This window comes from Ailuropoda melanoleuca, chromosome X, assembly GCF_002007445.2.
Source record: "Ailuropoda melanoleuca isolate Jingjing chromosome X, ASM200744v2, whole genome shotgun sequence".
Taxonomy (NCBI): Eukaryota; Metazoa; Chordata; class Mammalia; order Carnivora; family Ursidae; genus Ailuropoda; species Ailuropoda melanoleuca.
The window spans coordinates 37,880,988-37,904,622 of NC_048238.1; the positions used below are offsets into that span (position 1 = coordinate 37,880,988).

General features: G+C 43.2%; 1 protein-coding gene and 1 non-coding gene across 5 annotated transcripts in view; one reads left to right on the forward strand and one right to left on the reverse strand.

Annotated features, from left to right (window-relative positions):
* EFHC2 (EF-hand domain containing 2) overlaps window positions 1–23,635 on the reverse strand; it is a 198,254-nt gene that overhangs the window by 97,958 nt on the left and 76,661 nt on the right. For all 4 annotated transcript variants that reach the window (XM_034648783.1, XM_034648782.1, XM_034648781.1 and 1 more), the window contains exons 4-8: window positions 18,751–18,974; window positions 15,606–15,851; window positions 12,139–12,252; window positions 11,599–11,737; window positions 5,257–5,422 (exon numbers count right to left, since the gene is read on the reverse strand). In XM_034648783.1, coding sequence (XP_034504674.1) covers window positions 5,257–5,422; window positions 11,599–11,737; window positions 12,139–12,252; window positions 15,606–15,851; window positions 18,751–18,974 — 889 coding nt within the window. The remainder of the gene's footprint in view (window positions 1–5,256; window positions 5,423–11,598; window positions 11,738–12,138; window positions 12,253–15,605; window positions 15,852–18,750; window positions 18,975–23,635) is intronic.
* Window positions 3,931–4,040, forward strand: LOC117797616. The gene has a single exon (XR_004622613.1). It is a non-coding gene; the product is annotated as a U6 spliceosomal RNA (small nuclear RNA).

Below are 23,635 nucleotides of genomic sequence, written 5' to 3' on the forward strand. Positions count from 1 at the left end.
TATTCCCACCATTGCCCTTCTGTAGTCTACTCTCAACACCGCAGCTGGAGTGATTCCTTTAATATGTAAATCATATTAAGTCCCTCCCCCTGCTCTCAATGATTTCTCAATGGCTCCGCTTATCAAAGTCAAAAGAATCCTTATGATGGTCTGCAAGGCCTTATGGCATCCAATCCCGTTACCTCTTCTAATCTGTCTACTCTGCCCTTGACTCACGTCTTCTTATCCATGTCAGCCCGCTCCTTGCTCAGGGCCCTCACACCAACTGTTCCTTCTACCCAGAACATATTTCCTCTCCTTAGTAAGGCCCATCCAGACCACACTATTTTAAAAATGAAACTGGGGGTGCTCCTCAGCCCCGCCCTACCTGTTCCTCTTTATTCTTCTCACAGCAACTTATTACCTGCTTTACTTTGTCTTACGGTACTTAACACCTTCTCCATACTTACAGAACGCACTTCCGTGTTATCTGAAGTGTGCACTGTCTGCCTCTCCCAGCTAGACTCTAAGTTCTATGAGGGTAGGGCTGCGTGTCTGTTTTGTTCACTGATGGATCCCAAGTCCCTAGATCAGTGCTGGGCACACAGGCAGATACCCTGTGAATAGCTGCTGACCAGGAAAATGGATGGCTCTCTCAGAGCTACGTGCGCACTGAAAACCTCAAAAACAGTGAGAGCGATACTCTTGGGGTTGGAAGAGATGTGAAGGCCTATTTTTATTGATGAGAAAAACTTTTTAAGAGAAAACAGCATGACTGATGGAGGCAGCAGGTAGGCAACATCTGAAGCAAGTCAGAGATTAAGATTAAACCATGAATTTTTGGATACTCTCTGGCCATGAATAGCCCAGGTCTGGGATGATAGCCTTCCTGGTGGGAAGTCATCTGTCTCTTCCATACATAAGAACCAGAAGGATGAAGCCTATTCTACTTGGTTATTTATCCATTCCTTCTCTTCTTGGACAAAATATTTAATGAGCCCCAAGCATGTAGCCAGCGCCATTCTAACTCTGAGGGAAGCAGTAAAGCCAGTCCCTGCCCTGAAGGAGCTCATAATCTAGGGGGACACCATGATTACTTAAACAAGTAATTGCCACACACTGTGATAAGCACAGGCTCTGGGGCAAGAAAGGTAAACCCCAGGAATCAGACTTCTCGAGGTTCAAAACCTAGTTCAACCAAAAATTAGCTGTGTGAGCTTAGGTAAATTGCATAGCATCTCTGACCCTTGGTTCCCTCATGCAAAGAACGGGTGTGATAATATTATTTACTTTATGAGGTTGTTTTGAGGAATACATGAGATCAAGTATTATAAAGTAGTTAGCATACCATAATTACAAGCTGCTTATTACTAATAGTAATATTATTGTCATTACTATTACTACTACTACTGCTACTAGAGGTATGACCAGCAGAGTATTGTGGGATCACAGAGAACACAGTAACTAATTCCACCAGTGCAACAAGAAAGATATTAATCTGGCTTTCCCGAGTCAGACTACAAGCTGCCCAGAGGCCACCACAATGAATTTTTACCCAGAAAATAAAGGCCTTCATTCCATCAAAAACCTCATATGCTCTAATTTGGAACTATTTCCTCCTCCAGCGATTCAAAGTAGATCACCAGTAACCTCATACAATGATTAGCACCCAGGAAATTTCTAACAGCAACCTACATATAATCAACATACGTCACACACAACTGCACATCTCAATTCACAGTTTGTTTGCATGAAGAAACAGTTTTTTGCCTGCTTTGTGAGATCGTCTTCCCTAGGTTCTCACAGTTTTAAAACCTTGAGTTATTCAACCTCATGTGTAAGTCTCCAGCTGAATGTGCCAGTTACTATGGAAACAAGGTCACTGTGTGGGAGGAGCTTGAGGGAAGTGTATTCCTGGCACCGAGTGAGCAGTGGACAGAAAGAAACAAAATTAGACACATTTGTGCCCGTACCACTGTTGTCCAGCCCCGACAGCAGGATGAGAACACGTGGGATGCTGTCTACAGTCCGGGCTCTGTGGGCAAGTTGATGCAGTGTAGACAGAGAGACTAAGGCAACTATCCACGAGGAGCTGTTTTCCGCCCAGGTTCCAGAAGCAACACCCTAGATCACATTTCATCTTGTTTACTTATAAGAAAAATTCCCTCTCCTTTTACAATAGGGACATTCTTCTTGCCCGCCTCCTTCGGGTGGCTGCCCTAAAAAACAGCAGTTAGTGAAAAGTATCCTGCCCTGGAACCTCACTGTAAACTCTGTTATCCATAAGGAGGATGGAGTCTGAGCTGGTGTCCCTCTTATGTGATTGAAAGCAGTGGTTCTCAAAGTCCGGTGCACATCAGAACCCTCTGGAAGGCTGGTTAAAACATGGTACTGCATCCCCCCCGCCCCGGAGTTTTTGCCTTAATAGGTCTAGTATGAAGCACAAGAATTAGTGTTTCTAAGCGGAGTGGGGACCACACTTTGAGTAGCATCAATTCTAAAACTTAAAAAAACAGAACTCTAGAGAAACAAACTGAGGGCTTCAGAGGGGAGGGAGGTGGGGGAACGGGATAGTCTGGTGATGGGTAGTAAGGAGGGCATGTATTGCATGGTGCACTGGGTGTTATACGCAATTAATGAATCATCGAACTTTACATCAAAACCAGGGATGTACTTTTTGGTGACTAACATAATATAATAAAAAATATTATTATAAAAAAATTTTTTTAAAAAACCAAGTTATAGCAAAATAAATAAATAAATAAAAACAAATAAATAAAAAAACAGAACTCTAAAGTCCTTCAAAATAAAGGATTGGTTTTTTTTTAAAGATTCTATTTTTACGCCATCTCTACACCATCAACATGGGACTCAAACCTACAACCCTGAGATCAAGAGTCACATGCTCCACCAGCCAGCCAGGTGCCCCTTTTATTTCTTAGAAGTTTGCAAAGGCCATCACGTCATGGCAAAGACAACCTTTTAGACGTTCTATACAATTCTTAATATATTTTCGCCATCTTCACAAATACGGCAAAATGATTATTCTATGTCAAAATGTTCTACGACTGTATCTGATCCCATTAAATGTTATATCACCTTCAGGATGCTGTCTTTTTCATCTCCTTCTCCTGGTCTTACTACATGTTGTTCCCTTTATCATTTTTCTCCACTGGTTCTCCTAACTCAGTACTCCCCTGACACAGGACTTGAATGTTTAGCCCACATCCTATTCAAACATCTGCCAACATTTTCCCACCACTTTCCCCCCCAACTTCTTTCTCCAGGCCTGCTCTCCCTGCAGAGGTAAAAAAGTAGCCATGGGCAGTGCCCACATTCTAAATACAGGATGGAATGGCAGATTTTTCCTTGTATATATTAGGAATACTTTTGAAAGTCCATCTTTTGAAATTATAGTCGGCCATGGGAGCAATCTACAGTTACTAAACTCAGCTAAACTTCTCAAAGGAAAACAACATTAGTTGTCAAATAACAATCTGGAAAATACTTCAGAGTCACTAAAGCCTCTAGACCAAGGGTAGGCAAACTACGGTGTGTAGATGAAATACAGTCAGCCACCCGGTTTTGTACGGGCTGTGAGCTAAGAATGGTTTCCACGTGTTCAAATGGGTGAAAACATCAAGAGAATATTATTTTGTGATATGTGAAAATACACAAAGTTTTATAGGAACATAGTCACACAGTTGTTTGCGGGCTCTATAGCTGCTTTCACGCTGCGACGACGGAGCTGGGTGGTTATAGCAGAAGCCGTATGGCCTTCGAAGCCAAAAATATTTACTATCTGACTCTTCAAGAAAAATTCTGCTGACCCCTACTCTACACCACTGCCTAGGGACCACCTTGAGGAGATATATGTATGGAAAGGCAACATAAATTGGGGATAATATAATTTTAGGGGCTTCTAGATGACACATTAAAATAATCACTCCAGTGCTCACTTCAGCAGCACTTGTACTAAAGTTGGAACAATACAGAGAAGGTTAGCGTGGCCCCTGTGTCATCAGGATGACAAGCAAATTCGTGCAGTGTTCCATATTTTTAAAAAATATAAATAATAAATAATAAAAGAACATAACCATTCAGTGGTAAGGAAGTGGAGAAAAGGGAACCTTCGCCCACTGTTGGTGGGAATGCGAACTGGGGCAGCCACTCTGGGCAAGGGTATGGAGGTTCCTCAAAAAATTAAAACCACCACATGATCCAGCCATTCCACTTCTGGGTATATATCCGGAGGAAATGAAATCACTGTCTCAAAGAGATACCAAGACATAGAAGCCACCTAAGTGTCCAGCGACAGATGAATGGATACAGAAGATGTGGTGTATATATACGCAATGGAATATTATCCAACCATAAAAAAGGAGGAAATCCTGCCATTCGCGACAACATGGCTGGACGTTGGGGGCATTATGCTAAGTGAAATAAGACAGAGAAAGACAAATACTCTATGATCTCACTTACGTGTGGAATCTCAAAAAACCAAACTCACAGAAACAGATCAGATTGCTAGTTGCCAGAGGTAGGGGCTAGGGGGTGGGGAAAATGGGTAGAAAGGGTCAAAAGGTACAAACTTCCAGTTATAAGATCAATAAGTCCTAGGGATGTAATATACAACATGGTGACTGTAGTTAGCAATACTCTATTGTATATTAAAAAGTTGCTGAGAGACCAGATCTTAAAAGTTCTCATCACAAAAGAAAAAAAACTGTAACTATGGGAGGTGACCGGTGTGAACCATCTTCTGGTGGTGATCGTTTTTTCAAAATATATACATATCCAATCATTATGTTGCACACCTTAAAATTATATAATGTTGGGACGCCTGGGTGGCTCAGATGGTTAGGTGTCTGCCTTCAGCTCAGGTCATGATCCCAGAGTCCTGGGATCGAGTCCGCACTGGGCTCCTTGCTCAGCAGGGAGCCTGCTTCTCCCTCTGCCTGCCACTCCCCCTGCTTGTGCTCGTGCTCTCTCTCTCTCTCTCTCTGACAAATAAATAAAATCTTTTAAAAAAATTATATAATGCTATATGTTAATTATACCTCAATAAAACTGGGACAAAAATAAATGAAATAACCATTCAGTGAAGAACCCCTTAATACTTGCATGTTAATCAATTTCATTAAAAAGGTACAATGGCATGTTCCTGAACTTTTAATTACACAAGCTGAGTGTCATGTGTTCCGCCAGGAGGACTATAGTATAAACCCCACAAACATCTGGGAAAGATCACACTGAAATCACGGTTCCCTCAAGCACCTGTCTTTTTCCATGAACTTCTTGAAGTTCCTCTGGTAAGGTTTGAGCACGAGGCCTATGCAGGACCGGAGAGAATCCTCTTCAGAACCAAAGCCGGTGTAAGGTGGAAATTTCCTTTCTATTTTTGGAGGAGGTGGAGCCTCGCATGGAATCGAGGTGAAGTTCTCTATAACAAAACAAAGGCAAACGAAACATCAATATTTTTTTTTGCCCTGATTGTGGCTGTTTTGAAAGGTTTGTTATGTTTTCAAGATGGACATGGAGATCTTTGTGGACTATTTTAAACTCTTTCAAACAAAACACAGCAAAATCCTGTGAGGGTAGGTTTCAATCATGTTTACAAAAACCACAGAACTCACTCAATAATCGCTATTGGTTCAAGAGAGAGAAAGAAAAAAAAAGAAGCTGCCTATGTCGAATAAGTAAACATTTATCTTTTGTCATCACACCCCCATGTCTGACTATTTTTCGCTCTTCCCTGATTTTTCCAATGATACGAAAATTCAAACTGGGAAATTTTTGCCACGCCTCCCTTGTTTTAACCTGCAGCTTAGCCCCCTCCTGTCTTCAGACAACACTCACTCTTCAAATTCCTTTCCAAAAAGGACTGACTCCTGACTCTTGCCTTTACCTTCCCCACCTGCTGTCCCCTCCTCCTGGGTCGAACTTTTTCCGGCCTCTCTCTTTCCTCCAACTCAACTCCAGGCCATGGCACTTCGGTGTCTAGTGACAAAACAAAACCAGAACTTCTCACCAGCCACCACTCTGGGTTGCTCTTATGACTGCCCAAGAAAAGACTGCAATTGTACTAAAATGTGACAAAGCGAAAACAAAACAAAACAAGCCCAAACACAAAAAACACACACACAAAAATAAAACCGAAAACAAACAAATACACAAAACTTTCAAAAATAGTCCCTGCTTACTCGCTCAAAGGGGTTGTTACGTGGAAATACCATTGATTTGTTCTTTCTGTACTTATCGTCTGTGAGGAAGGAGAGATGGGCAGAGAGCTGGGGACATATCTGTCACAGCCTGGCAGCTTTCAGGCCCCCATTTGTGAGGGTGTGTGAACTCTGAGAAGCAAGTGTGCTCTCCAGAGCGAAGAGCCCGTGGAACCGATAGCTCCAAGTCACTTACTTGTGTTTGTCCTACCACAAGGGGCAAAGAAAACGCCAGGATCTTTCTGAAAGCAAAACACAACAAAACGACTCATGGAATCTAATTTCTACTTCTTTCCCAAGCTCGAGACCTAGCCCATAGGTGATGCCATTCGGGACTCCAAGCAGTTCCGTATAAGCGAAGATTTCCTTTTCCACGGTCAAAGACCCAACAGAAGCAAGAGTACAGATTTGGAGAGCACACCTCTATAATTGAAAAGGTGCCTCGATTTGTCATCTAAGGCAACCTAACTCTTCATATCGAGGGATTTTTTTTTTTAACTGATGGATCAAACGGCTAAGGGTCTGAGGCTGTTTCTAAGTCTGACTTGAAGACATATGCAACTTTCACATTTCCTTAGACTTCCTTATTTCTTAGCCTTTGTGTGAAATCCCCTCAAGCATAATCCCCAAAAGAGTATTGTTCTATCCTAACAGAAACTGTTCACGGAAGACATACTGGCAAAGAGAATGCCATCAAGATTGCTCACTGGCTCCCTGAAAGGGAGCCGCCAGGCAGCCAGTACAGAAGTGACTGGCGAGCCTCTCCTATTGCTATTTTTGCGGCAATTAAAACCTGGGTAATAAAGAGGAAAGTTCGAATCTTGGAATTTAGGCAGAACTGCAGTAGACCCTATCATTGCTAACTGTGAAATCCAACACGCCACTGACTGGCACTGTCATTTCAGGGAAAGGACCATAGGCTGGCAGGGAAAGCTCTATGTGATGATTAGAAAACTGGGGCATGATCCGTTTCTCGTAACAGGGGACATATCCATACGGACAGCTTTCTCTACTAATCTGAAGAGTGTAACCAAAAGAGGACGCGTACTGAATCACCAAGTAATTAAGGATGCATTCTATACCTCCCCCCCAAATTATAGGTTTTATAACAGCGTTGTTTTCTCAACTACATAATTTTTGCAACAGATTTAAGTAACAAAAGAACCAATTTAGAGCTTTCCTCTGCACCCACAGTGCCATCTAGTGTATAAAAGCCGAGAACTGTTCCACTCCCTGCCTGACTTTTTGTCCTGTGTACATCTTTCTGGATACTCTGACCCAAGAGCTCCTTTCTCTAGGTAACTGTGTACATTCGCAAGGCTTGGGACTTGCCCTTGAATATGTTTCCTGTCTTTGGTGTCCCAACATCCCAGCATCCCGCATGTTTCAGGTATTAAAAACCACTTCCTGAATACATGAAAAATGATACGTTTTTGTACACAGCATCTTCCCACGTATCTTCTTCAACGGCACTCTGCTGAACTCTGGGACACCTCTAATTCCAAGCGACTTGTAAAAACATATATACTGAATGTCTAGCCACGATTAACTAGATTCCAACAAATTTACAGAAAGGTGATCATGTTTTTCAAAGGAATCTTAATGACCCTTCACAGTGATCTACTATTTGCATCTCAGTTGGAAACAGTGCTGGAAAAACCCTTCAATCACCTCAAAGTTCATCTTGTATGTTCTAGTAACCCTGATACGGACTCAGATTTGGGCAGGCCCGGAGCTGACACAATTTGGGAGAAGCTCTTCAATACAAAGAAAGCCAAATGATTAAGACAAAAATCAGGTGCAGGGCCTTGGAGTGGGGCTCCTGCCAAGGAAGAGCCCCTAACACTCAAGCTTCACGAACATCAAAGCAAATCCCCCTCTGCTTGTACCCAATACCCAGGTCAACTGATGTGGGTGGGATGTTCATTTCTGGGTCAGATCACTAGTGAATCGCATACTTTTTGAGCTCTAGCTAGAAAATCCTTCGGGATCACCCATTCCTCAGTCCTCTGTGCTTCATAGGGGAAGACAAAGGGGCAAAACTGTTCCATCCATTAAGGCCACATGGTACAACCAGAAGCAAAGTCTACTTCGTCATTGCAGCCTCGGATGGCTCGTTTGCTCGAATGACCATTAAACGCCTATCTTGGATGTCCCACTGCTTCCAGTGCTGAGAGGTCAGCGTTGATCGAGAGTCCAGCAATAACAGCGCAAAATTAAAGATGGGTTAGGAATTGTGCTCATCCTTCATTGCCAGTACAGCCTAGTAAATATTCAAGAGCAATGGCAATGGCTGGCCTTTTGTTTGTTTGGCTGTCCCAGCCACAAAGACTGGAGAACCCTATAGCAAAGAAATAACCCGAGGCGGGAATTCTAGGTAAGAGCAGTTACATTCGAGTCCCTTTTCCTTCAGTGAAAGAAACACATGCTGGAGCCCCTGGAGCCTTTTCTAACCTTTATGCTTCAGGAAAGTCCAACAGGCCTCCATCTGCCAGTCCGTGTTCATCCACACGAAATAATGAGGGAGCGACATGCCGCTCCCCAGCAGGTGAGCCAGGGCCGGCGGGATGGCCAAGCTGCCTAGTGGGGGAGTCACATTGGAATGTTTTGTGCAAGAAGTCGACGGAATTGCTTTCTCCTTGGAATCCTTAAACGCACAAAAGAATCTTCTCTTTTTAGGAGGGAAATTGGGTTTTACACCCGGGTACAGGTATCTCTTGGGAAAAAGCACCAAGGCTGCATTTATGAATCTCCCCCTTGGCTTCCTCTTAGGAAGTCCCCGGTTGTGTGGTTAGCACTTGTCAGCTCCTTCTTGTGGGGCTGTGGAGTGGAGACACTAGGCATTCTACCAACCACAATTATTGACACGGAAGGAAATGTGACCTCAGTTACGGACAGGACTTTGTTTGGGTCTGAGCTTCAAGGATACCAAAGTACGATGTAAAGACTTTGGTCTTACGAGTTTGGAGAAGCAGATGAATTATAAACAAAATGAAAATGTCAGAAGTAACTCTACCTAAATAACATTAAGCTTATTAATTTAGCCTTACCAAAAAGTCAGAAAAGGCAATGTAAAGATTATAAGAGAACACGGATTCACAACCCGCCCACCCCCCGCCCCCGCTGAATCATGGAGATAATTTCTAGTCATTACTTACATTAAGTACACTGTTGTTACTCAAGAAATGTTGTGTAATAATAGTGTCTGTTAAATGGGATATTTTAACATATGTTATGAGAAATATAAAAAGTCAGTGTGACTATAAAATGCATCATAATTTTGCATTTGCATAATTTTCTGTTTAAATGCATAATGCGCGTGTTATATTAGCTTTAAAGGCACAAACTACTTTTTTTTTTTACATAATACATAATCCTATAGAGTGAACAAAAGAAGTGAGCAGAAAGAAATTAAGCACTAGGGCTCAACAGAAATGGACCGTCGGGCGTGTGAAGCAGATCCATTTGCCGAGGACAGCTAGATTTAGAGCACACCGGTGAATTCACTCTGCCTCTGCAAGGGCCCTGCCAGCACGTTAAGAAACTAACAATGTACCATGTTCCCCAGCACCATGTTCATTTTCCCAAATGCCACCTTTATAGTCTCCAAATCAAGTGGATGGAAAAAACATCAACCAAATGTTGGGCTCTCGGGTTGAAGGGATCATATCATGTTTTGGAAACTTTGCCCCACCCTTTATGTTAAGATAATCTTTCAGTAGGACATGAGTCAATGTTTTTGGTTAATTCATCTTTTATATATATATTTTTTTCTAATTTTAAGTCGACACTGAAGACTTATTGATTCTAAACAGGCACCGACATTTCTTAAAAACCATATTCTCCTTCCCAAAGACCTATGGGCCACTAGCAACTTCTCCACGAGAGCTGCCACACGCACATTCCTGGCTGCCTCTTGTTCACAGTCCCCAAACCCAGCATGCCCAACGATGTCCACAAAAGAGGATGAATGTTAGGAGAGACCACCAATTTGGCCCCATAGGGCCCACACATTTTGACTAATCTGGCACGCAGATGCAGTGGAACAAGTTCCCTTAATGAACAGTGAAATTCAAAGTGTTTTTTATTCCAACCTTTTGTGTGTGCTATGTGCCTTCTCCCATGATATAGACTCCCAGGACGGAGGGTGCCTGGGTGGCTCAGTTGGTTAAGTTTCTGACTCTTGGTTTCGGCTCAGGTCGTGATCTCAGGGTTTTGGGATTGAGTCCTGCGTCAGGCTCTGCACTGAGCATGAAGCCTGTTTGAGATTCTCTCTCCCTCGGTCTCTGCCCCTCCCCCCAGCTCTCTCTAAATAAATAAATAAAATCTTAAAAAAAAAAAGAGATTTCCAGGAGGCCAGGAATACTACACAAAGGGACACCAAGATGCGTGAGGTACTCGTCTCATTCTAGAGAAAAAGCACTTTGTCTTTTAGAGAGCTGTGGTTGCTTCTGGCTTCTATCTCATCCTTCAGGGAAGTGCGCTTTCATGAACACTCCAAGGTTTGGAGAGGAGTGCAGAAGTAAGCACTCCCACCCCAGCCAAACCCCACCTGGGAGGTCAGCAATGCCCGCGACCCCCACTTAGCCTAGCGCCAGCAGGTACCTGGAGCAGGGCCCAGGAAGGGGGCAGAGCTGGCTGGCAGGTTTCACAAATGAGGGGTTTGTTTTTCAGGTTTCATATCAAATCCTCCGCCTGCTTCTGTGATTCTCATAACACTGTCCAACGTGCTGTAGGTTTCTGCTCTCCTTCCAGCCTAAGAAACTCTTTAACTCTGTAGCTCCCACGTTCTACTACAATAACCTGTGCTTCATACGTTCTTAATAAATCACCCGTTTTCATTCTGAACTGAACTCATCTGAACAGAACTGATACCCAAGAAAAGAGAAAAGCGGGAAACGTAGCCGGGCTTCACCAGAAAAGGTAGAGTAAATTGGCACAAGAGAATTCCCCAGAGAACTCAAATAAGCACTATAGCCATTGTAGTAAGAAAGAATTCAGTGAAAAGAAAAGCATTCAGATTCCCATTTCAGTTGCTCGATCAGAAAACACTGACTCCATACTGCAATAAGGCAGGGGGCTGTCCATAAAGGAAAACCGAAGACTGTGGCATCAGACGGGCAAGTTCAAATCTCAGCTCACCCTTTACTCACTGCATAACCTTCGACGAGTTAGCCCCTTTTAAGCCTCAGTTTCTTCACCTCTAAAATGGAGATAATGAGCCTGGAATCATTGTTAGGAATAAGGAAGCCAACAAATGCCCGACGGAGGGCAAATGCTCAATAAACGGTAGCTATTATGAGCCTAGCCTTTCAAACCCAAAAGTAAAATCTTAAGTGGGGAACAAAGATTCTTACATTTTAAATGTTATTTTCTGATGGACATATGTGTCACTTACCAATTCCATATTTCGTCTTGTAATACTTCTTCGTAAATTCATCACAGTCACAAAGAAGCACTTTCCTTCCCCACACGTTGATGGTGGCTCCTATGAACAGGTCACTATCTTTGTAAAACTCTTCATCTACTTTTCCAAGCTAATAAAAACAAAGAAACAAAGTGCTGGCACCACAGACCCTCCATGGACCCAGGCATCCCTTCCCAAAAGAAAAAATATTGCCAAAAAAAAACACCACACAAAAACAAAACACCCCTCAATTATAACATTTATAACAGAATTTTTAAAACCAAAACAAGACAAGCAGTCGATGTTAACATTTGGAAAGTCTTTTAGTAATGCAGTGCTTGCAAACAGCAATGCAACGCGTGTATTTACATACGCACTTAAGCATGTTTCGTGTTGACAGCAGTGCAATGCGTGCTAATATTCGTTCACTTCGTTCACAGTCAATCTCACAAGAGAATCTGTGACTCACTGCACATTTCAGGTTCCAGGAAAGTCACATTAGAAATAGCACTGAAACAGGAGGTTCCTCACCATATATTTATCCAACAGGTAGCCATCCACTCGGTTCACTCTCAAGCCACCGTACATATTAAGAACGGTTCGATCTGTTATCTGGCCTGGCTGATAGACTCCAGGTGGGCCATACTGGAAGACAAAATCCAAACAAGGTGTGGTAGATGGCTTAATAAACACAAAGCCGGTCATGGTGAGGGGCTCACGTGGGAAACATGCATTATACGTGAAGGGGAGCAAACACACCATCCCAAAATACGCCCCTTGGGTGTATTGATTATTTTGAGCTGGTTATGTTTAAGAAACGGCAGAGGGGAGGGGCGCCTGGGTGGCAGAGCGGTTAAGCGTCTGCCTTCAACTCAGGGCGTGATCCCGGCGTTCTGGGATCGAGCCCCACGTCACTCCTCTGCCATGAGCCTGCTTCTTCTTCTCCCACTCCCCCTGCTTGTGTTCCCTCTCTCGCTGGCTGTCTCTATCTCTGTCAAATAAATAAAATCTTTAAAAAAAAAAAAAAGAAACGGCAGAGATGCTAGGTACAAGTTACCCTTCTGTAAAAAAACAAACATTTACATCTATAAAGGAAATCTCCATTTGTAAGAGTGTCCCCCTCTGTGTACCAGGAAAAGAAAAAAGACTCAAAATCTCTAAAACCTCTGATTAATGGAAAAGACGACAACTTAAATCTTCAAAACAACCTTCCTCTTGTTTACTGTGCTTTTCTTGGTGACCCCCTATAACTGGCCTCCTTCCCACCCTCCCCTGGCTACTTGTTCCATCTTTAGCTGGAGATGGTATTTAAGGTGGTGGCTTGGGCCATTTCAGGGAGTTACTCTGTTTTCCTGAGTCTCTCCTGCGTATACAGGAGGTATGCAGGTAATTAAACATTTGTTGGTTTTTCTCCGGTTAATCTGTCTTTTATTACCAGGGGTGGGGGGGTGTGTGTGACATGGTTTCAGCCAAGAACCTAGAAGGGTAGAGGGGAATTTAGTTATCCTCCCCCAAATACAGTTTTTCTCTGCCATCATACTCCATCCATCTACCTCTCCCTATACTTCCACACCCACCCTTCAAGGCCCTGATGAAGGTCCATCCTTCCCCTGACCCTTCCCAACCTCCTGGCCTGTCCCCAGTCCACACCTCCATGGCACCTACCACACAGCTAAAGCACCCCTTGTGGTTCTCTAAATGCCTCATCAGTGGACATCTTTTCTCTTCACTAAACTACGAACCACCCTGAGGAAGAAACCATGCCTTGCCTTCTTGACTCAGCTTAGCATCCTGCCGAGTCCTGAGCTCAGAAAGCGTTAGCTGGCCGAGAGAGAGGTGGCATGGCAAGGCAGCAAGAACAACAGAGTGCAGTCAGCCTCTACAAGAAACCGTGGCCCGGAGCAACCTGGGATAGTGCTCAGTTCCACGCACCAGGGGTGGTCCCAGCAGTTGCGTGAGCTGCGGGAAATCTCTTAACTAACCTATGTAAATTGCTAGTGATCAGTTTATCACATAGAGATGAGAAATCTGAATCATCCCTGATACGTGTGACATAAAATGCAAGTTCAAAAGTCTGAATTTATGAGATGTGGGGTGTAAGTAAGCCACGTGACAGAGAAAAAAATGGTACATGTGGAGCAAATGGGCTCTTCGCTGCTTACTAGCTACAGGACTTGAGCCAGGTATTTACCTTCTGAGAACTTCAGTTTTGTCATCTAACTGCAATAATAGTACTGATTCCTTGCTTTCTCAAAGGATGTTTGAGTGTCAAGGGAACACCTACTGCTATTTTCTCTCTCCCCGATGAGACTGTAAGTTCCGCAAAGCGGGACTTAATCCATTTTCTTTCTCACTGTAACCCCAAAGCTGATACACAGTTGACACTTGATAAATATTTGCTGAATGAATGAATAAATGAAGCAACTGATGTCAAGACACACCGCGAATGCCAGGGGCATCATTATTATTTTATAATTAGCGTTATCGGTCAAAGCCATTCTAAGAACAGGCTTCCCAGGTACCTCCTGGCTGCCTGCTGTGCATACCCCAGAGCCCCCTCTGGGACAAATCCTGCCTCCTGCCCCCAGCCCAAGCAACACAGCAGGATTTCTGGTGGTGGGCTCAGAGAATCTGGGAGAGACTCCCATGAGGACTGAATAACCATCGGTTGTTTGTATCAGAAATGAGCGTTACGGTAACCTCCTCAGTCACAGTCAGAAGAACTTTAAAAAACATTTTATCCAGGGATACCTGGGTGGCTCAGTCAGCGAAGGGTCTGCCTTCAGCTCAGGTCATGACCCCAGGATCCTGGGATCGAGCCCCACATCAGGCTCCCTGCTCAGCGGGGAGTCTGCTTCTCCCTCTCCCTCTGCCCCCTCCCCCCATTCATGCATGCATGTGTGCTCTTTCTCTCTCTCTCTAATAAATTTTAAAAATATTTTTTAAAAAATATTTTATTCAAATAACAAATGAAACATATCACAGAGCTATGAAAAGGACTCCATGTTTTTATGTGTCTTTATAGTGTTTATAGGTTCTTAGTGGGGGGTTTTTTTTTTTTTTTACTATATTATCCCATTTAGCTTTTAAAGTTATTTCCAGAGGGAGGCCTTGTTAACAGCATTTTAGAGATAGGGAAATACACTCAGAGAAGTTAAGTGACTTGCTGAAGGCCACACGGCTTTTAAGGGGCAGACCCATAATTCTAACCCTTCTTCTGTCTCTTGTTTCTGCTGCACCCAAGTTACATTAGCTCTCAAATGGCCATAAACCTGTAGAAATCAGCCTCACAACTCCCTTTTAATAGTAAACAAAATGTAAAAGCTGCCACTGACGCGAGCCAGTGGCTAGTTGGTGACTGGTGGCTACTCTTCTAAGAGTCACTCCTGTGCACATGCTTATGGGGTGTGTGTGTACATGTGTGTGTGTTCGTACATTCCCAACACAGACCAAAACCATGCAATTTCCTCAGGAGGCTATAGAGGCCAGAGGCCAGTGCCCTACCCAAGGGCATGAGCAATTTTTTTTTCAATTTTTAAGACTGATTTATTTATTGGCAAGGGATAGAGGGAGAGAGAATCTTAAGCAGACTCTGCACTGAGCGGAGGACCCCAATATCACGACCTGAGCCGAAATCAAGAGCCAGACGCTCAACCAACTGCACCACCCAGGCGCCCCACGAGCAATTCTAACTAGAGAGTCTTTTACGTTCAGAACACTGATTATGAACTCTATGATGAATAGGCACTCTCTCTTGCATTTGGCTTTCTTCCTTGACTTGCCTTAATTGAACCCAGAATATTCCTACCTCAATTTGTCATATTCTCTATGGTACTTTCACAGATGCATCTTATAAGAGCACACAAAATGGAGGTTTTCTAAACACATGTCTTAATACATGGTAACTGATACCCAGTCCTGACATTCCAGACAGTGAGCGACGAGAGTCTTTGAGCGCACAGGCAAACGTGGACCAGGGTTCTGTGTCCACTGCTCACCTTGGGGAGCTTTCTCCGCTGGAGGAACATAGGATCCCGGCCAGAGTTGTGCAGCATCACTTCTTTGACTTCAACGGTATCATCAGACAGAAAGTAATGCAGAATGAGCTCCCGACGGTCCCCAAACATCGAGGCTGAGTCGTCCCATAGGCAGAAAAAACGTAAAACCTTCCTGTCGTACTCAAGGAACTGTTTCAGGGTGTCAAAGGACTCATAGGGACGTAAGGGCTCCCTGCAGTCTAGCGTCTGAAAAGAGAAACAAAGTCAAGAAGGGCAGCTGTGCATCATCACTTCTGGGAGGCAAGCAAGCAGAGAACGGAAAGATACCCTGCCCCTTGACTATTCTGGGAGATTCTTTTAAATGTCAACGGACTAATGACATACGTGTATATACACCTACAGTTGGCACCTTAAAAATAGAAACAATCAAGTAGTAGGATGCTTTTAAGATTGAACAGTATCTAAAATACACTTCCATGATGTCTTTGAAAACTGGCTTTTCTCCAACACTTAAAATTCTTAAGAACACACAAACCTGATGTATGGTGACAGAAATTAGAACGGTAATTGCCTCTCTGGGTAGGGGACTGACCGGAAAGGGGAAGAAGGGCACTTTCTGGGGTGATGGAAATAGTCCACATCTTGATTTTTGTGTCACTTACTAATCTGCATACCTTTTCCAAAACTTGTTGATCTGTACACTTAAGATTTATACGTCTGAGCCCATGATGATTATATCTCAACCCCCAAAAAAACCTGTTTGTCTTTTCATATCTGTATATCCTTCTTATTCATACATAGATTTTTGTAAAAGTAAAAGGGAAGAAACATAGCCATAGTTTTATTTCACTGCAAAGCTTTACATACCAAGGATCTGGAAGGGCATGGAAAAAAGAGCAGAGCAAATGGAGAACTTCCCAGGCTGCACAGAACCGCTGTGTGGGTTCTGTCCCCCAGCCCAGGCACCCCACCTTCTACGGCCTTCCTGGTGGGGCTCTATTTGCATGTTCTCAGCCCTGTCTTGGAGCAAAACTGCCCCCATGCCATCTGATATAGTCAAACAGGATCCTTATATAAGTAAGCGCTCACTGGCTGGGGAGAAGTAGTCTCATGTCAGGCTATGTGATCGTATTTGTCAATTCCCAAAATTTTCTAACTGTCCAGGGCAGTCTAGGGGCAGACTTACTCCAAGACTGGGGGAGACGTCATGGCCTTCCAGAGGGTCTTATCCTTCTTCTGTATTCTGGATATTGAAATGAAATTACGGAACCTCTGCTTTCATTAACTGAAAAATATTTCTTTGGCATTATAAGGCCTTTAAGAAATGCATTATTGATTATATACCATTGGGGCTCTTTTCAGTTTAATTGTTTAATTTTAACTTTATATTTGAAGGCAGCAAACACTGGAGAAGTAAATGCATTAAAGTCAATATAAAAGCCTCTTATTAAACTCCTAATTTTCCACAGATTGCTATATTTATTGAAGAGCTTTCTCCCTGGGGGAATAAATGCGAAAATGATTTTCCCAACCTGAAAGGAAATTAGTTAAAACATTTCTTGGCTGTTCGTGGCATTTATTCTCGATTCCTGGCACAAAAGATTTTTTTTACTTCCTAAAGCTATGAAATGGCACAGTGCTCTCTGTATTTAATATAATGCATCATCATCCATAATCGCTATCGTATAATACCAACTGTTAGCAAATGAGTGCAGCCATATGCAAAAGGTGGTAATTCATATGGATCCATTCTTTTAGGTTCTCTCTTCTCCTTGTATAGACTTTATGCTTATCTAGGCTCTGTCATCTAGGGCATTTGGAAAAAATAAAAACAAACCCGAACTGCAAATCTGCCCGTATGCCAATATACGCAGGGATAATTCCATAGGAATTTCACCTTAAATATTCCAGGAACAATACAGATTTCTCAGAAGGGCTGCATGCCTACGACACTGAAGGATAACTCTGCTGGGGCCAGGAGGTGGGAACAGATGAATGACCCTACACGCAGCTTTGAAGAGAGCAAAGCAAAATCAAAGGAGGATTTTATTCTAAATTTCTCATTATCTTTCTGCAAGGAAATTAATTCCAAGTTTTAGAAACAATAGGAATGAGACTAAACTGATCTATAGGGATAAAAATGAGAACAGCGGTTCTCTCTCCCTGGGTGGAAGAGAGACTGATCGGCGGAAAAAGTCAAGAGGGAAGTTTCCCGGGGGGATGGACACGTTCTGTATCTCGATTTGGGCATGGATCACATGGGCGTATGTATTTGTTAAGACTCATCCAACTGCACGCTTCCTTCCTGTGTATGTTACTGTTTAATCATACTTCGATCAAAAAAGAAAATGACAAGAATGAAGTTCTGGGTAAGCAGCAAAAGACTGGAGTTGAAGTCCCAATAAGAAGACTGGCTAGGTATGTGACCTTCCACCTGACACTTTCCCCTTCTGCGTGTTCAGATTCTTCAGTAAAAAACAAAAAATTTGGGCCAAGGGATCATTAAAAAGAAAAAAAAAGACAACTTTAAAAAGACAACAATACTACTACTAACACTGGTTCCTGCCTCCCTATACTAACTGGGGTCAGACTTGGAAGACAAACATCTCCTTACAATGGAGTACATCAGCATCATGGCCCTCCCCACTCCTCTAGAACCTTCTACATCTGATGCCACCATTGCTAGAGCTGGGAGTCCTGGGGAAGAAGGAAAAAGGTATACCCAAGGCGTGGTGCAATAAATCAGTAGTACAGAAGCAAACATTTTCCCAGAGTTAGGCAACCAAAATGGGGAAAGACAGGCCAGGGAAGAGTGGACCTAACTCTTGCACTGTCAGTGACCACAAAGCCAACCGTGGGCTCTTAGAACTTGTCCCGTGTGGGCAGCTCACTGAAGACTCCTACTGTCTGGAAGAGAGACTCCTCATGGAGAGAAGAGGGGGCGGGGGACAGTAAGTGAGGCTTTTCTGCCCTGAGGTCAACACCAAGAGTCCCCTCCAGCCTAAAGGAGAACAGGACAACTCCAGTGACTACGACCCCGAAACAGCTTTCACATCTGCATCAGGAGTGCAGATGCCCTTTACTGACTCTCCTTTACGGATTCTCGTTCGGAAGACACGAACTCGTGGACGTCTCAACTCCTTACCTCTCTCCGCATCTTCATGTAAGGATCTTCTGGACACTGTCCCGGGGGGTTTACTTTGACTCCGATTTTCTTCAAAAAGTTTTTTGTGAACGTATCACAGTCATAAATCTTGAATGTCCGGCCATAGAAGACGATGTCTATGTTAATATTGAAATGATGCATAGTATAAAACTGATCGTCATCAGGAGGCGGGAGCGAAATCCGATGACGTCGGATAAAGGTCCCTATGGGGTGGAATCAAACACAACGGTTTCATCGGGTGGCTAAGGAGGACGAGGTCACGGCACATCTCCATAACAGCCCTGAATGCCATCCCACAATAGGGACGTGGCCAAAGGGCTGGCTCCTGGAAGCAGCAGCAATATGTTCAAACTCTGCGGGTACCTGAGGGAGCTGAGACTTCTGAGGTCCACAGCTACTGACCGGCCTTGCATGTTATTAAAGTTGCCTGAGTGCTACTAGGGAAGTGGTTTCATAAACCATAAAGACTAGGGAAGGAAGAGGGGCACGAACAGAGTGACCTGATGGGCCAGACACTGCCATCATGTCTCTTTCCAGAACAAGCACTCAATGTGAGCACATTAAACAAGGCACTAAGACCTCAAAGCGAAGTGCTCACAAAAATGCATCCTCTTGGCTCAAAAAAAAAAAAAAAATTAGCGAATAAGCTTCAGTATGGTAGAGGCCAACACCATGATTTACAGCTTCTCTAAGCATGAATGACTTCGTGCTGCTCTGAAGCTTCCTGGCATCTTCCTTGCTCCATCGACCTCTTCTCCCCCCACCCAGCCACCCCTACAAAGTGATGGTTAGTGGAGGCTTCATCGTTTTAGACAGCATGCTGGCCCAAAGGTTCTGGATCTCATTCCATCTTTTACTGCTAACCCCGTGATGTCCCTTCACTTCTGCTCTTGAGAATATAGACCCAGGGTCCCCAGATACACCCAAAATGGTGCATAGCCACAGGCGGTAAAAGGGTTCGCTTCCTAGATGAGTGTGCCAACTACACCGCACCGTACCGGCCAACTTACCAGAACACTGCTGAAACCTGTTGTCAAGAATTGTTTAGGGTGTAAGATTTTATCCTACTTGCAAACTAACAAGGTAGCCTGCCACAGTTTCATGCATGTTGCTGGAAGACACAAACTGCCTTGGTAAGAGAGAAACTCACTGCAATAACAGCAGCCAGAATCTCAGCCTGTTTTATACCAGTTTCCTGAGCCTCGATTCCCACGGGATGACGCAACAAGGTCCACGTCACTCCTGCCCACGTGGTGGGTTACGTTACAGGAGAGGAACCCTGAGCTTAGGGAACCCAAACCTTAAAATGGACAATAAGCATTCCTGCTTTGTGTCTCATACGGAGACATTACCTTTATTAGACCGGACAGTAAGCATGTCCTCCCTTTGTTCTAGAAGGAGACACCACCTCTATCTTCCAAGGCTATGAGCAGACCTGCACTTTGTCTTCGAAAGCTGTTTGCTATATAACGTCCCTGAAGAGAGAGTCCAGAACAAAGAGCAGGCTGTGCCTTTGCTTTGCAAGATCTACCCAAATGCAAGATACCCACAGAATGTTCTCTTGACAACTGCGACTGACTCTGGCCTGAGAATCTACGCCAAGAGGAAAGGGAAAAAGAGAAAGGGTAAGCAGAGCAAACTGAGGGTCTCGTGGTTCAAGTCAAAGGGGCTTGTGTGACCTCTGTATGGAAGCATTTTAGTATAAAGATATCAAGCCATCTTGCTATTTTCTATAGCACCAAGAATGGCACCTTTTCCTGAAGTCTAGAAATACTTAGAAATGATTCATTCCTATTCATTAGGGAACATCTAATGAATAGCTTTATGCACCAGGAACTGTGTTGAGCTCCGTTCCATTTTTTTCCTCATCATCTTTTCACTCTGTTCAGGGGAAATGAACTAAAATCATTTTCATCTTCTTTTCTTTGTAGCAATTTTTAATTACTTGGTACATTAAATTAAAATAATAAAACTATAAAATTAGAACTGGCCTGGAATATTTTTAAATGTACTACATAAAAGATGATATAATTTTACTGCAAAAAATTATACTTCAATTAGCCTTTAATTCATGCCACTGAAAACAGTATGCAAATTATTTAATCATTCAAGATAAGACATTTAGAACAAATTGCATACTTAAACATCTATAAAACCATGGGCATTTCAGGTATTTTCAGAAACCATTATATATCTCTTTAAAAATACTTATATTGTGACAGTTTTTAAGATATATAAAATTTATTCAACAGCCAGGAGCTTGTTCAGAAATTCCATCTATCTTGCAGTTGTACTTCATTATAAAAATTCAAATAAGCAAGTTGGTGCTGATTTCCGTGCAGTAAGACTTTGAATAAGAATCCTCTGTTTTTCTGGGTGGAAAGAAGCAGCCCACCTACAGAGCTTTCAAATAATAATAATCAGAATCATCATCAGAGCCCTAGGATATGCTTTCATATACATTTTCTCATTTAATCTTCACTAATCCCATGAGGCAGATAATTCGCGAAATATAAATATTCAGTTTATGGACGAGAAAAGCAAGGTTCAGAGTGGTTAAAGGATGTCCTTAAGGTCACACTCTTAACAAATGGCAGAAGATCTCAGACCTGGGTTTTGAAGCTCTAAATAAATAGCAACACTTTCTGGGGCGTCTGCCTGCCTCAGTCGGAAGAGCACGAGACTCTTGATCCCGGGGTCATGAGTTTGAGACCCATGTTGGGTGCAAAGGTTACTTAAAAATAAACGCTTAACAAAATAAATAAATACCTGCACTTACCACAGCTTGCACTGAACTATATCTCACTGAACTACAGCCACACATTACTTAAGGGAAGGAGAGGAGGGAGTGTAAAGGCAAAATGGGATAGAAATGGGGAGAAGAGCTGCCAGCCACCATGAGAAAGAGAAAGAGAAAAATGGAGCTGCTCTTCCAAAAGAATAGCCTCTCCGGCCTCTAAAGGCCATTTTCTGGAGAGGGCCCACTTGCCTGCTGCAGCAACACCCCCTCCAGTGCCAACACCATGGCCTTCCCTGCACCCCCCACCACCCCTAGAGGCCTGCATATCCCAGACCCTCACACACTTCCTTATCCACGCTCCCACAGTTCTCTTAGAGATGGTTCTGCGAAGACGCCCAAGAAGCCCTTTGTGTTAACAAAGAAGAACCGTCACCATTCATGGGTTGAAAAGAGAAGGCAGCCCTAACTAAGCAAGACAATTTTTAACAACAAGAAGTCCAAAGTCACAATACCACGTTCACCTACTGTGGGCTATTTGAAATGGACAGTTGCCCCTGAGAGCTTTCAATGATGTATTCATGGCATCTCTCAACTGTGTCCTTTTGGGGGGTTAGAAATTTCTATTTATTGATATTTGTGTTTACAGTCCTCCGTGGTAAATGGCAGAAATTCCACCAGCAAGAATTTGTTCTGGAACATCAAAGAAATGGGCAGGATGGCATGTCTTTGGCACACACTGAAGAGAACCTGAGATCATCAAATATATAAATAAAAATGATGCTACAAAATGGAAAAACAAGAACAGAAGTACCATATCTACCCTTTAAATGTTTAAACATTTGCCTTCTTGATTGCCCCATAAAGACGATTTGGGCAGACGTCCAGGCACTGGGTACCCGCTTTTAAGCTCCTCCTGGTCTTCCTATTTTAAACCTCTCTTTCTTTTTAAAGGCCCTGCTATCTGCTTATACTCGGCAAGCTTTAACTTTCTACCATTTCCCTGTGGTTCAGATCAAAATGATGATATATCCATTTATGTTTAATGCATTTTCATTTCATTCAGTTGGGACTTGCTTTAGATCTTTGCTCATACCCCTAAATTTGGTTTTTAGAAATTCACCTTCCAGAATTAAGACTCCAACCTCTTACCTCTATCTTAATTTTCCGTGTGTTTAGTTCATTTTAGTAATGCTGCAGACCTAGGATCCATGCGAGCCTAGGGACACATATTTCTTAGGTGAATGAATACTCAACTGGACTTGCCACTTGTCACTGTGTCTACTAAGTTTGTACCCTAAAAACATGAAGACCCTTCACTGGGATCAGATGCAATAGAGTATCTTTTCCTCCTCTTGTTGTTTACAATGATTCCTTCGCTAAAATGGCTATTCCATTTGTATTTTTACAAAAGGTCCTCTTCGGAGTTTTGGTTTCATAAGAACAACTCTTTCTATATAGATAGCCTGACACCTGTCTTGCAGCAAAAGAATTCAAAATTTACAATTCCACGTCCCTCATCATAATAAGAAAGAATAGTCCTATGCACCCCCCCCCAACCCAGCCACCAGATGAGCCCCACATGCCAGCATGTTAGGTGCTCTAACGTCCTCTTGCATCACTGCTTTCTTGCCTCATTTTCCTTTATGCACCCTAGGATTCGTTCCCAAATACCTCCCAACTCCACACCTTACTACTTTCTTATCCCTTTATCTCATGCTGTTCCTTCTGGCTCTCATGCCTCCATCTTCCATCCTGATCTGGAGGAACTTTCGAGCTACCACTCAAATGTCTTCTTCTCTAGTGGATACTGGCATTTCCTCTTCTGATCCATCAAAGTACCCGGTACCATTTCTGATGCCTGCATTGTGTTATGGACATTGTCTACTACTTTTCCTCTCCTTTTTTCTTTCCTCCCTTCTCCCCTTTCTTCAGCAAATATTTATTGAGTAGCCACTACGCACCAAACACCTGTCTTCACAGCCCACTGACCTACCTCCACTCTTAAATTCTCCTCTGCTCTATTCAATAACCATCCCTTCCCCAAGGTCCACCCTCTGGGGTTGCCAGATTTAGCCCACTGAAATAGAGGATGCCCAGTTACATTTGAAGTCTAGGGAAACAGTG